The sequence below is a fragment of the Arvicola amphibius genome, chromosome 11, assembly GCF_903992535.2.
Source record: "Arvicola amphibius chromosome 11, mArvAmp1.2, whole genome shotgun sequence".
NCBI lineage: Eukaryota > Metazoa > Chordata > Mammalia > Rodentia > Cricetidae > Arvicola > Arvicola amphibius.
In genome coordinates, this window is record NC_052057.2 from 117936447 (window position 1) to 117953921 (window position 17475).

Below are 17475 nucleotides of genomic sequence, written 5' to 3' on the forward strand. Positions count from 1 at the left end.
AGCTGAGACTTCCTCTCTACTGATATCTCTGAATTGTGTCAAGCTGACATAAAAACTAGCCAGGAGTGACCAAATCATTTAAATATCTTTTTTAAAAGATTGTTTTTATTTTTTCTAGACAGGGTTTCTCTGTGTAACCCTGGCTGCCCTGGAAACTTGCTTTATAGACCAGGCTGGCCTCAAACTCAGAGATTCACCTGTCTCTGCCTCCCAAGTGGTGAGATTAAAGGCAGGTGCTACCACTGCCTGGCAAGATATTTTTGTGTGTCTGTCCATTCACGCCAGTTTACAGGCAGTTTTGAACTGCATGATTTGGTTACTGGAAACCAAACTTCTGTCCTTTGGCTACATAGTAAGTTCGAGGGTTAGCCTGGGCTATCATTTACCTATTTCAAACTCAGGTATTCTGGTGTTTTGTTTTTGAGACAAGCTGGGCTGGTTTCCAGCTCACCATGCTGACTACTGGGACTGCATCCTGGCTGTTGAGTTCTGGGGCTGCATGAGCATTAGTGATGAGTATATATATTTCTTATATAGCCTACGGTCTAGTTATAGGATCCTAGCAAACACCGTTTGCAAATATTTTCTCTGCTTTCCCGCCCCTCACAATTCACATGGCTAAACTGGACTGAGTTTGTAACCCCCCTGCCTCAGACTTCCGAGGGCTGGGATTACAGGCATGGACTACCACGCCAGCTCCTTCCAGTTCTCCATGGAACTGTCTGAAGCACAAGTTTAATTATGATGAAGCTCATCTTTTTCTTGTCGTAATTTTGGGAACAATCTCTTCCTTCTGTTTCGTCAGGACTTCAGTTACTGACCCACAGAACTCACCCTTCAAAGCCTCCAGAACGGAGTTAGGGACCGTCTTTTAGCGTCTCATTAGACTTCAGCAGGAATTTTCAGGCACGTAAAACACCAGCGTTTCGTGAGTTTTTCCTTTGCAGTCAGTAGGAAAACTCCACTTTTGAGTGTGCTGTGTGTTCGTGTTTAGGCATCTATCCTGGCCTGCCCTTGGGGTCCTGACAGGACTCTGTCCTCAGCTGCAGCCACTGGGAGCACCTCCTGTGCGCATTCACTAAGGTCCCTTTTCATAGGGCCCCGCCCACCTCCCATTTCTTTCTTTTTTCTGTCTCTCTCCCTTTCCCTTCTCTTTCCACTCCTGTCCCCAGCTTCTGGTCTCTGATCCCCCTCTGTCCTTCTCTCTCCTCTTCCAATAAACCTATTTGAGCCTTTTTGTATGCCGTGACTTCTAGTGGGCAGACTCAGAAAACAGACACCATCTTCTAGAGCATGCCCAAGACAAAGTTGGTGTTAGTAAAATCTACAACATAATTTGACTTTTCTGCCCATTTACTAGAAAGGACTTAACTAAATGCATAATTTTTAAATCTTGTTACATAGTGAGTTTGAGACAGTAAGAGGCTAAATGAGACAGTTCTCCAAAGATATGCAAAACCTCAACATTTACAATAAAAAAGTCTCCGGCATCACGACGGGCTCACGTGTGTTAGAATGGGTGGGTACTGTCAAGGTGAAAGTGACAAGTGTTGGCAAAGAGGTGGGGAACGGAAACTCTGGCATGCTGGCAGGAATGTCAGTTAGTCCAGCCATTATGGAGAGCACCTGAGTGGAAGGAGAATCATCTACACTGGTTGTCCTCTGACCTCCACATGTATGTGTTGAGCGTGTGCGCACACACAGATGAATGTAATTTTAAACATTATTTGGTAATAAGAACGTTAAGCGCTCATGAGTACAACGGAAGTAAACCATAAGAACGTGTTAGGGGACTAGATGGGTCAGCAAAGGCTACATAGTGTACCATTTCACTGTGAAACAGTTCCCCTTCCCCCTCCAAAAGGCAAAAAGAAACAGAAACTGCAAGTAGCCACCTAAGGCCAGGACTGAGGAGTAACTAGGGAGTGCCTCCCGGGCAGGATAAGGACACCTAACAGAGTGGTGGCAGCTTCAATGAGCACGAATCACGGAACTGAACACAGCAAACAGGAATTGTAGGCAGGTAAAATGGAGTATGTTTCAAATAAAGCTGGTAGAATCGCTAAGTTAATAAAGGCCCGAAATTATATTTCTCCAAACAAACTCACAGGACCGTGCTTAAAGAACACCTGGTAAGGTGGCATTTATTCTTTCTTTTCCTGATAAACTTATTAGATGTCAAAAAGCTTTCCAACTATTATTTTAATGTGAATTACTAAATAGAACAATAACTGGACAGCAAAAGAAGACAATATCAACCACTCTTCCCTGTTCTTCCTATCCTTGGAAACGTAAGATGGTAAGAGGACAAGCAATTGTGCCAACTGCTAATAATTCCTGTGTTGGCCGCCTCCTAAAGCCCCTACGAGGGCTGGGTTGTGGCTCAGTTGGTAGAGTGCTTGCCTAGAAGTCCAAGGGTCCAAGCTCAGGGCCTCATAAACAGGGTGTGAACACAGCTTGCACCTAGCAATTGGGAGGTGGACAGACCAGAAGTTCAAGGTCATTCTCAGCAACACACTGAAAGCTACCTGTTACAGTGTGAGACCAGCTTGGGCTGAATGAGATTCCACCCCCCCCCCCCAAAGAAAAGTGTATATATATAAAGTGTGTATATATATATATATATATATATATATATATATATATATATATATATATATGAAATGTTCACTGCCCTCCCCTAGTGCCTATAACATACCTGGCATTCATAATTACTTTAATATTAAGGTAAAACTGTGCACAATCCCCGTACACTGTGAAGGCGCACTGCTGTGATTGGTATAACGAGCAGCTGAACAGCCAACAGCTAGGCAGGAGGTATAGGCAGGGTTTCTGGGTGTGCGGGAGTCACCAGGAGACACAGAGACAGAGGCGCAGGACGGAAGAGCGGCGACACCACGCGCGCGCGGAACACAGGTTAGTATAAATGGGTCAGGGACAAACCTAAGTTGTAGACCAAGCTTTCACAATCAGTAAGAAGTCTCCAGGCCATTATCTGCGAGCTGGCAGCCTAAAGGAAGTCCAGTTACACGATACCTCACACTTAGCAAAGGGGAAAAATCTTCAGGTCACAATGTGAGAAAAAGAAAGAAAACCAGGAAGTAAGCTGCAAAATATTTTTATTGTAAAAACAATCAATAGAGGTTGATAATGCAAATGTTATCTCAGGACATTTCCCCTTGGTTCCTGAATTTGTTCAACTCCTGTGCACAGCCAGTTTCCATCCGAATTTCTCCGATTTTATGATCCTTTTCAAACATTCGTATTGACTACATGTCTATGTTTGCTTTGAAACAAACAAAAATCCATCTGATAGTAAAACCAACAAAAACAAGAACAAACCTCCAAGCCCTACTTCTATTGTGCTTTTGTTTCACATTTCCTACAGGTGCTTCCAAACTGAACAGCAACGCAAAATCAGTACTGCAGCCCGTGAGTGACCAGAACGCGCACAGCACGTCCAGCACGGGCCTTCGACTTATGGCTGTCTCCAAACAGAAACTACCACGTCTCAAAGCAATCTCACTGACGGTCACAATTTAGAGACATCAATGCTCTATTTCCATATATTGCAAAATGATTTCAAAAACAGATTAAATATATGATTGCTTTACAAAACTAGAAACTATTTGGGGCATCGCAAACTCCATGAACTACACACCATGGTCAATCAAGACAATTTCACAATAAAACTGACAATGCTTGAAGACAGGGAGTCTAGTCAAACTCAGATCTCCCCCAGACCCTCCTCCTGTAAGACTCCATGTATTAACATGGATTTAAACAACAAAGTTTATTTTTGCCAGGCGGTGGTGGTGGAAGCCTCTGAGCCCAGTATTCAGAAGGCAGAGGCAGATGGATCACTGTGAGTTCAAGGCTAGCCTGGGCTATGTAAATTATTCCAGGATAGCCAAGGCTACACAGAGAAACCCTGTCTCAAGAAACAAGGGCTTCAAAAGATTTTTTTCCTTTTAGAAATAATGTAAAGCAAATAAATTCATATATAAAAATGTCTTAGGAAGAAGAAGCTAATGGAATATGTCACTCTATGTGATAAATTTGAAATCAAATTCCTGAAAGTGGCAGGCAACTGGTTAATTTTAAACATATGTGACCATTACAATTTGGTGCCTAGAAGATGTAAAAATATAATCACAACTATTTTATGAAAAATATGTATTCATATAAGAGGGGAGATTTAGTTTTTTGTAGCTGTCAAATAAATATTCTTAACTATATCCATCAAACACCCATTTATTCACCACCTGTCAGAGCACCAGTGTCTTAAATCAGAGAAATAAGAAGGTAGGGCTTGTGTTTCGTGTGGCGATGCTGCCACAGTAAGGCACCATGTGGCATTCAGAAAAGGGAAGTAAGGAACTTCCAGCCATGCTCTGTCACTGATGTCTTAGCCACTACACAGAATGCTCGAGGAAAGCTACTAATATTATTAATCCCGTTACACTCGTGTTCCCATCATCCTGTGCTTTTAGTTTTTCCTTCAGTGAAGAAAATGTAGTACAAGACCTGTTAAATAAACACCTTTCTGACTTACAAGAAAATCATGTAGAACTAAGGAGAACAGAAGCCAAGACTCATGCGCTGTTCACGATCTGTCCCTGTGAGGGCTGCTGTCTGCAGGATACAGAGGCACAAGGGCAGAACTTCCTAGGCAAAGTCATGGCTAGAGCAAAACTGAGAGAACTAGGAATCGGACATTTCCCCCAAAGCTGATTCTCAGATAGTCACACCCAATTAAATATTTCAAACCATGTCCTTAGTCACTGCTGTCATCGTCATCATCGTCATCAGACACGTCATTTAAAGGAGGCTTCAGTGACTGACTGTAGGAGTCTGATCTAGAAGGCTGGCAGGCAGCCATGTCCCCAGTGGAAAGCAGCTCATAGCAGAAGTCACAAATCCGCACAGGCTTCGAAGACTGGCTGGGAAGAAGAAATCTCTTCTCAGAGCAGGGACCACAAACAACAAAGCCACATTTGCGGCAGTGGTGCCGCCGATTAACTGGTGTGAATTTGGCTTTCTGACAGCGCATACACACGGTGGCCTCAGAGTCAGGAACCCAAACAGCAGCATGTTCACTACTGGGCGTCTTCCCGCTTTTGGAGAGCAAGTCCGTGACGCACTTGTTTATGTGGCTCATCCACTCCGACTTCTCGGTGGCGGTGGCAGCGTAGACGGCAAAGGATTTGGTCGGTGTCTTGATGAGCCACCCATTCCGCAGCTCGCCTTCATCCTTGATGGAGTCGATGGTGACGTTTTCCAAGGGGATAATGTGTTGCTTGTTGTATTTTTTCTTCTGGATGACAATGTTGCCATACACAAGAATATCATTAAACAGGAAAAACTGCCTTGCCTTGGGTTTCTTTCTGCACAGCTTAGTCAATACTCCCTCTCCAATAAGCACCCGTCCAGGGATGGTTAAGGGCTGACCAGCTGCTCCGAAACAGTTCTCCACTATACTTATTCGTCTGGTATTTGCTTCACTGTTTGCTAGGCGATCCACCATTTTTTTACTAATAACCTTTAGGGAAAAAAAAAGAAAAAGAAATTAGCACACAGAAATTACAAATTCCTATAATAGAAAATAAAATATACCAAGATACTGCTTTCCTCTCCAATATTCTTTCCCTCTAAAGTAATCACTTAACACATGGTATCTTCAGTGTTTACAGACACCCAAACCTCTATCCTCTACACAGTCCTCCTGCCTCCGCCTCCCAAGTGCAGGATTACAAGTGTGTGCCATCATGACCAGCACAAATAAAAAAAAAAAAAACAGTTAAACACATTACGTCTGCAAAATAATACACCCAATTCCATGAAACTGAATCTCAAACTGATGCTGGAGAACAGAATGCCTAATACACATACTTAAAAACATGACCACTGTTTTCCCAATAAAATATATATAACCCCTGAGATGAAGCTCTAATTTTCTTTCCTGGATCATTCCCAAATGTTTCCCAACATGTTTCCTGGCTTCCAGACTACCCTTTTAAACCAGTCCTTGGGCAGAGATGTCCAAAATGCTAATTTGACCCTGTTGTTGTTACTTCAAATGATTCGCCTTAAATTTAGCATAGCATATAAGGCTCTTAATTACTTGGTAGGTTTCTGTTTTTAATTGTTGCTGTGTTTTGAGATAGGATCCCATACTATGTAGCCCAAGTTGGCCCTGAACTTGCCACCTCTACCCCAGACCCCTGAGCACTGACAGGCAAGTGTCACCACGTCCAGTCATTGCTGGGTCTCTTGTTTCTCCAACCTCAACTTAAGCCATTTTCCACCCAAAACAGAGCAACTGAAGACAACACTACCAGCATGTCTCCGTGCATCTCACTGCTGCAACTCCAGCTACCTCTTAACGGCCCTCCAGGACTTAGTTAGCATCTCTCTCCCGGCACATCTTCCTATGTAGACAAAAATTCACACCTTGAATCCCAGCACTTGGGAGGCAGAGGCAGGCGGGTCTCTGTGAGTTCGAGACCAGCCTGGTCTACAAGAGATCGTTCCAGGACAGGCTCCAAAGCTAAGGAGAAACCCTGTCTCGAATAAACAACAACAAACAAACAAACAGCAGCCAACCCCACCCTCCATATTTGTTATATTCCATTATTTCTTAGCTTCTTTTCTACCTAAGGACTGAAGTCCACGCCTCCACTGGTTGCAGAGAGCCCTGAGAGCCAGAGGCCTCTGACATGATCTCAAGTACCAATGTACTCAGGATAAACAAGAACATTTGCCAACCTACTAATTTAATGATCATAGATTTGATCTCTAGATCCAATATTGAGCTCTCTCAAGTCCCTGAATGGTGTTCTATTTCACCCACTAACCAAGTACTACTACCTTAACAACAAAACACACTCAAGAACACCAAGGTTTGAGAGAAAACATTTAAAGACAAACACAGCATGATTAGGTCGGCTTCAGCTCACCAGCTAAGACACGGTAACCTTCTTTCTTCCATGAGCAGCTCATTGTAAGTCTGGCTACTCCCGAGTCTCTGTTGCCTTTCACACGGAGGGGCACCAGCATGCCCAAGGGTACTTCCAACACTGAACAAGACATTAGATGGCTTCACACCTTGAAGCCTTAACTAAGCGACCAGCCCTCTGTCTCCGGCTCTCCCTCCACTCCTTCTGAGACTAGTACCACAGCTCAGTGACAAGGCTCAGGCTCCACCTCCAGCTCCTTAAGGAAAGCAAAGTTTACCATCCTATGACGGTATACCAAAGAAGAGGGTCAGTGAGGGGGCTCATGGGCATGGGTCTTGTTGACAAACTGCATGACTTGGGTTCAATCCCCAGAACACACAGGACAGGAGGACTGTCCTCTGACCTTCACAGGCACAACTTGTTAAGCAAGGTGTCTATAAGCATGTGTGTGTGCACACTCACACACACACACACACACACACACACACACACACACACACAAAATCTCTCTCTAAATGTAAAAAAGTAAATTACAGAATTAAAATGACATGAAAAGTCCAAACTCATTTATTATTAAAGCCATTAAAACACTAAAATACTGTTTATCAGATTACGTGTGGCCATGTAGAGCAACAGGCACCTTTGTACTTTATAGAAAACAAGCATAGCCACCAACTTGATATCCGATCAAACAAAACTTTGGGCCAATGAGATGGCACAATGGGAAAAGGCGTATGCCAACAAGCCTAACAAACAATTCCATCTCAGGGACCAAAGGAGCTGGCATGTGACTCATGCACAGGTTCACCCACTCATACAAATAAACAAACATGTAGTAATAATAAATTTTACTCGGTAAAGATATGTACATAATATTCAACATAGCACTACTTGTAACAAATAGATGCCACGATGCATCCTTAATCAAACCGAGAATGAGACAGGAAAGCAACAGAAACACAGTCAAGTGGGGAAAAGAAGTGAACATCACCATCTCAAATACACACTACACTTCATCAAACCTAAGACACTGAAGATGGGAAGATACTTACATCTCATGTGCCACTGATTAAAGTCTCCAACTAAACAGCATATTCTCAATAAGACATTTCAATTTAAACACATAAAATACAATTTAAAAGTTTATCTTGAGATTAAGTATACTACTAAAATATAAACATAGATACTGTGTGAAAATACACAGAAAACAAAATTTTAAAAGACCCAGCATCCACATTAGAAACTTATCTATGGAAAGCAGTAGATCAAAGGTATTCATTCCTCGGACATTGATTTAGGTGCATGGACAAACATGATACAAACAAGCTCCCTGCTCTTCAAGGGAAACAGAAATAAAATCCAGAACTGAACAGTAACTAATGCTGTGAGCTCTTCCTCCTTCCTATCAGTCTCAAACTTACAAACTTGCTATGTAGCTAGAGACAGAATTTCAGATGCCCTTGCCTTTATCCAGGCTGTGGGGCAGGCCTGTAATCCTAGCACTTGGAAGGCCAAAGCAGGAGAATTAGGAGAACAAGGCCAGCCTATAAGAGACCCCGTATCCAAGCACCAAAGGAAAAAGAAAATGTTGAACAGATAACTCAGAAGTCACCCCAACTATATTGTCAAGAAAGGCTTTGCTGAGTTGGTGAGAGGACATAAGGCTACCGGGAAAGATTCAGCATGTCTGACCTGGTGGCTGGCTCCATGGCATCTGTCTCAGAGAGGAGAAGCATGGCGTCTGCCTATGGCCTTGTGGTGCTATACACATTACTAAATATGGGTTAAAGCAAGATGTGAGAATTAGCTAATAAGAGGCTGAAACTAATGGGCCAGAGAGTGTTTAAATGAATACAATTTGTGTGTTGTTATTTCAGGGCATAAGCTAGCCAGGCGGTCGGGAGCTGGGTGGCAGGAACACAGCCTGCTGCTCCTCACTACATAGAAGCTAAGGCCTCTGGCTTTAAGCAGACCCTTCCATTATTCTTCTTGGTCCTGAAGTGGTTTCCATGTGTCTGACATGAAAAGCAATGAACTAAAAAATACACAAACCCTGCTTTACACACGCACGCACGGGGGCGGGGGGGGGGTGTTAGTGCACACACTATACTGGGGTAGGGGTAGAGTGCATGGGGGAGTAGTGAAGAAAGTCATCAAAAGGAGCATACAGTCACTGTGGGATTCTAAGGGATACATGGTTTTTCATTATTCCCTGCTACCTTAAGAAATAGTTTACCAATGTGAACCTTTAATAATGTATCTAGGAAAGACCATTGACAAAAAAAATAAAATTAACACCAGCCAAGAGGGCTTTTATTTCACCAATAGGCCCAAATTTGAATATGTGCTTATTCCAAATAGACAGGGACATTCCTGAAAACAAAATTATTCCCTATAATCTGATAGTACCAACAGTACCTGCAACAGTACCTACTCTGGCAGCTCACATTCTAAAGGAAAATATTAACAAGTTTTATATCCATGCCACTAACACAATGACTGGGAGAGACAGCGGGTCCTCAATCTGGAGGCTTGCTCCAGTATGATATGTACAAAGGACTCTTGAAGTACCAGAAAGTAAAGTTCTGACGACCTAGAGCCTCAGTCAAGGTGGTTTCAAGTAGGTTAGGTCTGAGAAAGAAACTCATCATGCTATACAAGAACAACAGAGTCACAGTTTAAGATATTCTAGGGGGAAAAAATGAAAAACAAAACAAAACAAACAAACCAGAAGAATGGCTGAGGAGCTGCTGCACCAGCTGTGGGGTTTAAAGGTCCACTCGGGAGAGTGAATATGGCCCTCAAGTTTCTGAAGAATCCTCACGTCTCCAACAGTCAGTCCTAATAAAGCAAGCTTAATGTTCTCCAACTACAGCTTTGACCAGGAAACTCTCTTTAAAAAAACAGACACCCCAGCCGAGAGACCTGGCCTCCTACAGTCTCACCCACATCCTAACCTGCTCCAGGTTCTCTGTGCTGAACATAAACCAGACTACCATAGCAACAAGCTCTGGGCTTCACCCCCCATCCCTCTGAACTCAGCACGAGGACACGCCCAACTCTAGCTGGTCTCTCTATTGGCTGAAATCTCACCAGTTCCTCAACAGATACTCAGGCCAGACACAAGTTCATCGTTAAATCTCCACACCACTTAGTAACATATACTTTACTAAATCTTTCATTAAAATTTGGATACATATTTACTCTAAATATTTGGGAGTTCCTGGAAATAAAAACAGTATTTCCTACAATTATGTATACCCAACAGCACAGAATGGACACCGAGCTGGATGGGGGCCCGCAGCTGCAGGTGGAGCCTGCGGAATATCAACTCCATCTGTAAGGCCTGCCAAACTTTAAGGGAGATAGGAGCTGCTCCCCACCATCAAGCACATCACTGGGTCCACAGATTCAGACTGACAAGCAAATGTAATTCATCTAACCATATCTAATTATGAATTCTAAATACCCAGCCTGGAAGTTCCTATTTAAAAAAAAAATCCTCAGTATGTCACAATAATCTCTGGGAGTTCTTCTTTCTCTAAATGCCCAGCTGTTCTGTCAGCACAATGACACTACCAGCACATCTGTGCACCAACAACGCTGAGCTGAGCGTGCCCGAGGGCAGCACAGAGCTGGCGGCTTACAAAGTACCGAGCAAGCTCACCAACATTTTCTTAAGCATTGTTCAAAATACTTCTGATTTGCTTGCTTTTTATTTATATTTGGTACCAAAAAAGAATGACTAAGACACAGGAATGAAGGATTTTAATATAAAGCACAACTGGTTAAGTACTATAATAAAATCTGCAAAGCAGGAAATGAGGGGGATGAATATATGGCACACATAATTTACCATTCTAACATCTGAAAAAGTGAAATTTCAAAAGGAAATAATACAAACACAAAGAAACTGAAAACAAAACCCACTAAGCAAAGGCACAAACCCTGATGTGTGGTTCTTTTGCTACGCTGATGCACACACCTGCAGCACAGGATCCAGGGAGTCATTAGTTAGAGGAAAGAGAAGAGGACAAGATACCAACCACTCTTGTTCCTGAGACTTCCTGCTTCAACTTTTAGAAGAACCGGTCTGATCTGATCTAGGTTCTCCTAACATAACTATGCAAACAGTTTGGGGCCTGAGCTAGAGTAACTGGCTGGAGCTGGGGTGAGGTTACTGTGACTGAGTGGATGTAAAGTTGTAACCACCCTCCAGGCAGGAGACTAGCTCAGCAGCAGTGCCCATACAGAACACTTGAGCATGGGAGAGGATGGACGGAAGGTACAAAATGATTGCTATGGTTTTAAGTAATGTGAACGCAAATAAAATCACTGATAATGGCAATGGATTCCAAAGAGTAAAACAGTCACTAGCCATTTGGCACCATACAAAACTCTCGTAAACAAAACACTCAAAACTAAAAATCTGTGTGTTAAAAAAAAAAATTCATACAAGCAAGTGTATATAATTCAGGTATGTCTCTATAGTTAAGAGAATGGTAGTGGTAATCAATACACACCTTTGACCCTCACGGTGAGCAGTCCTTGGATCCAATCAGAGCTGCTGGCTGCCATCACGATATTCATGCCAGTCCCACACCCTTAGGGCTCTTGCCCTGCCAGTTGCTGTGGTTTATGGCATCACAGCTGGGCAGGACTGCTGGCTGCTTCTCTCCCTTGGAAGCTTGCATGGCGCCTTCTGGTCCTAAGCTAATCCTCAGGAGGAGGCCTTCAGGTCAGATCCAGCTCAGGTCCCTCTGAGTCCTGAGTCAAAGTGCAGGCAGGATGTCTTCAGCAGCAGGGATTTACCTCCCACCTCGGGGAGGCAACCAAGGGCAATAGTAATAGCCTGTAGCATTTTGGGAGTCTTCAACACCCTAGCCAAAAATTTAGAACAAGGCCTCTCAAGCTTGGTGTTGGGAATATTGTTACTGGCACTTTACTAAACCAGCTTAATTTCTAGCTATGTTCTATTTATTCCTATATCCACTGATAAGTGTAGTCCTCACCCCTTATTAAAAAAAAAAAACTTCTCTTTGCAACAGACTGAGATCTTTACAAAACACACACACACACACACCCCTAATCTAAGTGCAGGGAATATCACAGTATGGTGCACAGTTCCAACAGATCCAGTTCCTGCATCTAAGACTCATGAATGATTGCAGAAGAAAAGGGCAGAAAGATTTTAAGAGCCAGAGAAACAGGAAGTTTGCTGTGAAATTCTGTCTTCTAGAAATGTCAGAGAAGATACACCCATGAAGTCTTATAAACATGACTGTCTACACAGACCTGAACAACAGTGACACCAATGGATGTGCTAACATGGAAGGTGGAGTTCTTGGGGTGTCAACGCTAGACCAAGAACTGCAGCAACCGGGAATGCTGAAAACTGGAAAAATGTCTTCCCCAGCAAAGAGCCTCCTAATCAGTTATCCAATACCAAGTGATCAACCCTGAGAGCACATACACACAGGAGGCATCTTACAGGCGGAGCAGGTGTCATCATGTAGTTAGGACTATACATATATGTGCATATATGTGTGTGTGTTGTGTGTTATGATATATATACATATATATATATATATATATCACAAATCTGAGAACAAGGGTGGTGCGAAATAGGAAAAGGGAGGAAATGATGTAACTATAATTTCAAACTTAAAATCATTCTTTTAAAAAAGGTTAAACTATTTGGAAGGGTAGATGATGGCATGTATGTCTACCCTAGAAAAGCAAGTAGGAAGTACAGTGGTAGAGTGCTAATTTAAAAATAATCTCTACACCTGTGTGTGCGTGCTCATATCTGGTCACATGAGTGCCAGGCACACAAGTGCAGATCAGAGGACAATTTGCAAACAGTGTTTGTCTCCTTCCTCCATATGGTCTCTGGGGTGAGCACAGACTATCAGGCCTGACAGTAATAGCACTCACCTGCTCCAGCATCTTGCTGGAGCAAGAGTGTTACCTCTGGTAAAGCAAACAGGTGACAAACTGCAAAACAAAGTATCAAACTAAAGCTGGGTGTGGGGGCACATGCCTACAATCCCAGCATTTGGGGAAATAGAGGCAGAAGGATCAATAGTTCAAGATTTAGTGAGAGGCCTGCTGCTGGGTTATGTGAAACCTGCTCTGGCAGAGGTCCCAAGCTCAGTCACCTCTAACTCCAGCTCCAGGCACTAACACCCCTTCTGCCTCCACAGGCACCGCTCTCACGTGCACATATCCACACACAGATAAGCACAAGTACACCTAATTAAAAATAAAGTTTAAAAAACTCTTTTAAAAAACAGACAAAACCAGAGAATGTAAGATTGGAGAATTTAGACTTGAATATACAGGCAATGGGGACCAAAGTTTTTTTTTTTTTTTTTAATAGTCAGCATGTGTGGGGTTCCAGAACAGCGCGGATTCAGTTGTCCACAGGAGACAGTTGGTAAGTGGGAAATGCAATCAAATGACACTACCGCGTGTCAAGCACTTACACAAACATCTTAGTGAATCCTCACAACTCTCTGAAGCAAACTTCTGTGTTCATTTAACGAATGGCTCCAGTGGAGTCCCAAGAATCCAGTTAATAAGGAGCCGAGGCCAAGCAGGACTCGGGCTTTTCGTCCAGGCTTCCCCCATTCAATCGTTTTCTTCCTAGTGTGCTCACAGCCATTATTAAAATGCCTTCTGTTTTCCTTCCAGGCCCTCCTCAAACTGTGCTACTCATTTGTGCTTTATAGATTGAGGAGTCTTGAACGTGGCACACACCTGTGGTCCCACCACTAAGGAAGCAGAAGCATAAGATGGAGAATTTTAGGTCAGCCTGAGCTTCATAAGGAAACACTCCCCCCCCAAACCGAAAACACCACCAACAGAACAAATAAAGCAGGTACAGTAGGGAAGGACTATGGGAGGCACAAAGACTGGGAGGTTAAGGCTGTCCTTGACTTCATATGGTGCTGCAGACCAGCCTGCAGGAGACCCTGCCTCAGAACACAGACTGAAAAAAGACTTATCTTAGGTGAGGACAAGAAGTTAATCCAAACTGTACAGTCCTTACAAAATTACAAAACACCTTAACCTAGAAAAGTTTTGCAACTTAAATTAGCACTTAAGCATTCGAGAGTTGCTACAGAAGCAGAGAGCGTGTATGCAAAGCTGAGTCTCAAAGATAAATCTCAACAGAAAATGTACGGCACACATACAAACCATAATCTTCTCATTTTCCAGGAATTAGTACTCCTAGCCGGGGCAAATATTCAATCAGACTTTAACCCAGTGACTGTCACCCTTTTGTTCATCCATAGCGGCTCTCCATCAACCACACACCAGTCATTATCCAATTCAAGTCTGTATTCACACACCAAAAGTCAGTTGCCAAAGTTAATTGTTATTATTATTTTTAGTTTTTCAAGACAGGGTTTCCCTGTGTAAGAACCTAGCTCTTGTAGACCAGGCTGGCCTCGAACTCACAGAGATCACACAAGTGCTGGGATTAAAGGCAGGCACCACCACCGTCCGGCAAGTTAATTATTTTTTAAAAGAAAACACTAAAAAGGAACAGTCTGACCACCTAATCTGTGGATGAAATGGAGGTCACAGCATAAAGGGGAAAGACCACAGACAACAACTATCTCACGGAAATTACAACCCCGTAAACGCACGAAGCACATGTACAAGGAATTCATTCAAACCTTTCCTGAGCCTCAGCTTGCTGGAGAAGGACCAGTAAATCAGACCCCATGCACTGCCTGCTGTCAAGGACAAGCCTTAAAGACCTGAGCAATACTTCCAGAACGCCTTGGGGGAAGGGAACGAACTATCTCCCTCTCCTCCCTAGGGGTGGGGGGGTGTGGGGAGAAAGAGGAAGCATGACAGCAACGCGGGTGGAAAGGCTTCAAAGTACGGGTTTAGGTAGCTGTTTTGGTTCTGTTGGGGTTTGGTTTTGAGACCCCAGATCAAACTCTGCACCCCTGCCTGGGAGAGCTGGGACTGCAGGCACGCTCCACCACGACACCTCCAGCGCCGCCTGAATGGTTTAAGAAGAAAGCAATCAGCATCATACCCTTGCATTTTCCAATCAGAAGGATAGGGAGGGAAAGAAGAAACAAGATGAGCAGAGAAGGCCCACAGGGATGAGCTATGATATTAGACGGCTTCAGTCACTGACTTCAGTTAACTCTCAGCTTGACGGCTGGACTTGTGAAATCAGCCAAGTAACACCTTACAAGTATATAAATAAATTTTGGTCCAAAACCATAAATATACATAATGGAATTGATCCTGACAATAAAGCAAAATAATTTTTTTAAAAAAAAGAACTAAAGAAACCGGCAAACCTAAGAAGGTACTTTTATCCATTAAAGAATGATGGGGGGCACCAGAGGCCAGACCTAACACGGTGGAAGGAGAGAAGCAACTCCCAAGTTATCCTTTGACTTCCATACTGTGACACATGACTGTGTGCACGTGTGTGTGTGCGCGCACACACACACAAGCATGCACGTGTACACACACAAATAAATGATAATTTAAAAAATAAATAAATAAGGGCCAGAAAGGGGGCTCAAAAAGTAAAGAAAGGCGCTGGCCCTCAGGCCTAATCGCCTAAGCTGGATCCCCACAATTCACGTGATGCAAAGAAGAAGCTCTGGTAATTTGTCTTCTGACCTCTCCGGAGACAAGTGTGCCCCCACCACGCACAAATAACTGCTTTTTAAAAAATTAAGAGTAATAAGAGATATATTTTAGGGCATTTGCATTGTTAAGAGCCTTTTTGCTCATTTAACATAATTATATTAACGTATATACAAACAATTATAAAGCCGCTTTTTTAAAAAACGATATTTACTAGGCTTGTTCATGCTATACACCAGTTTCGTCTGGGGAGGACGATTACATGTGCTTTCCAAAAAAGCAACTTAATACCATCCACCTCTCAATGCTATCATGACCCATAGTGATTAAAAATAACCTTTGTTAATTCTGAATTAACCCGAGGCCCCCATAAGCTACAAGAGTACAGAAAGAGAGAAAGGACAACACTCTAATAAGGAACCAACAGGAAAAAAACGGAAAAAAGTTGAGACGTCAAGATCACATCACCCCATTCTGTTTGTGATTGGTTGTTTCGGACAGGTCCAGGATGGCCTCGAACTTACAACGATCCTCTCGCCCCAGTATGCCGAGTACTCGGAATACATGATGGCAAGAGTCAACACACAGGACTACTTCACTTTATTCTTCAGAAAATAACATATGCCTTCACGTCTCAACTGAACGTTCATGTCTAAATGTTTCTTTAATAAGTCTCTCAGGCAACGTTAAAAAAAAAAAACAAAGAAGGCATTTACCAATTTCATGTATTAGGAGCCTGAATTGCTGCTTAGGTGTAACCTGAATTCTTATTCCTTTCCACTGCACGCTCAACTCAACTTATTGCTTTAATATTCAAGGAGTGTACAAAGTACAGCAACTTAGGAAACCAGCTCTTGGCCTTTTATAACATTAAAAAAAAAAACTCAGCAAAAGATCGTAACACTTTAAAAACACTCCAAACACTCCCGTCAGAGCCACTCTCCGCGGTGCCATTTTTCCTATAAAGTCACATAAAACGCGCTGCTGAAGTCACAGCGTGCTCCCGACGCCCAGTCCCCGCAAAGTTTTCCGAGCCCACGGTCTGCGGGCCCGAGTCCTAGCGCCCGACCACTCGGAGCGCGCCGCGGGGTAGGGTCCCAGGCTCCGGGGCGGCGCGGACGGGCGCGGCGGGATCCAGGCGGTTCCAGCCCGGGCGCCAGCCCGCAGGGGAGCCGCCCGGGAGCGCCCGGTTACCCACAGACCCCAACATGGCGTCGGTCGCCGCCGCCCGCGCCGCCGCCTCCCCGCCCGCACCCGGGCCCGGGCCCGCGGGAGCCGCCGCCCGCAAAGTTTCGCTTCCCTCCCCTCCCCGGCCCGGCGCCGCCGCCCGGCGCGCCCCGACCCCCGCGGCACCTACCCGGCCCGGTGCGGGCGGGCGGCGGCGCCCAGGCTCCGACTCCTCCTCGTCGCCGACTCCGGCCCCAGCCTCGCAGAGGGTGTGAGGGCCCCGCGAGGCCGGCGCGATCCGGACGCTACGGGCGCGGACGCTCGCTCGCTCGCAGGTGACTTCACCGCCCCTCCGGTCCCAGCCGACAACGGCCGCCCGGGCTGGCTTCCCTCCTGCGCGCGCACCGGCGCGCCCTCGCTCAAGCGTCCGGCACGGGCACGAGCACACCCGCCCTGCCCTTTCTTCCCGGTTCCCTCGCCCCGCCCACCTCCTTGCCCCGCCCCTCCGTCCCCTCCCCGCACGCGACAGGCTCGAGGGGCGGGGCCTTGGGGCGAGGCCCCACCCGCTAGGGCGTCCCGGGGGTTGGGCTGCGGGGAGCACGGCTCAGCTTAGAGGTGAGGGCGTGCGGGTGCGGGCTGGGGCGAGCCGGAGCCGGCCGGGGCGAGCCGGAGTCGGACGGGGCGAGCGGGAGCGGGCCGGGGCGAGCGGGAGCTGGCT

The 17475-nt window shown here is 44.9% G+C and overlaps 1 protein-coding gene across 1 annotated transcript; it reads right to left on the bottom strand.

The window, feature by feature from the left end:
* Positions 1-3102: 3102 nt before the first annotated feature.
* Positions 3103-17150, bottom strand: Plekhf2 (pleckstrin homology and FYVE domain containing 2). The gene is made up of 2 exons (XM_038348390.2): positions 16948-17150; positions 3103-5542 (listed from the first exon to the last, which is right to left on the bottom strand). The coding sequence occupies exon 2, from the start codon at positions 5525-5527 to the stop codon at positions 4778-4780; it is 750 nt and encodes a 249-aa protein (XP_038204318.1). The 5' UTR covers positions 5528-5542; positions 16948-17150; the 3' UTR covers positions 3103-4777.
* Between the last annotated feature and the right edge of the window lie 325 nt (positions 17151-17475).

Bases quoted from the DNA above. Each gene is read 5' to 3' on its own strand.
- Plekhf2 (XM_038348390.2), bottom strand. From the start codon at position 5,527: ATGGTGGATCGCCTAGCAAACAGTGAAGCAAATACCAGACGAATAAGT.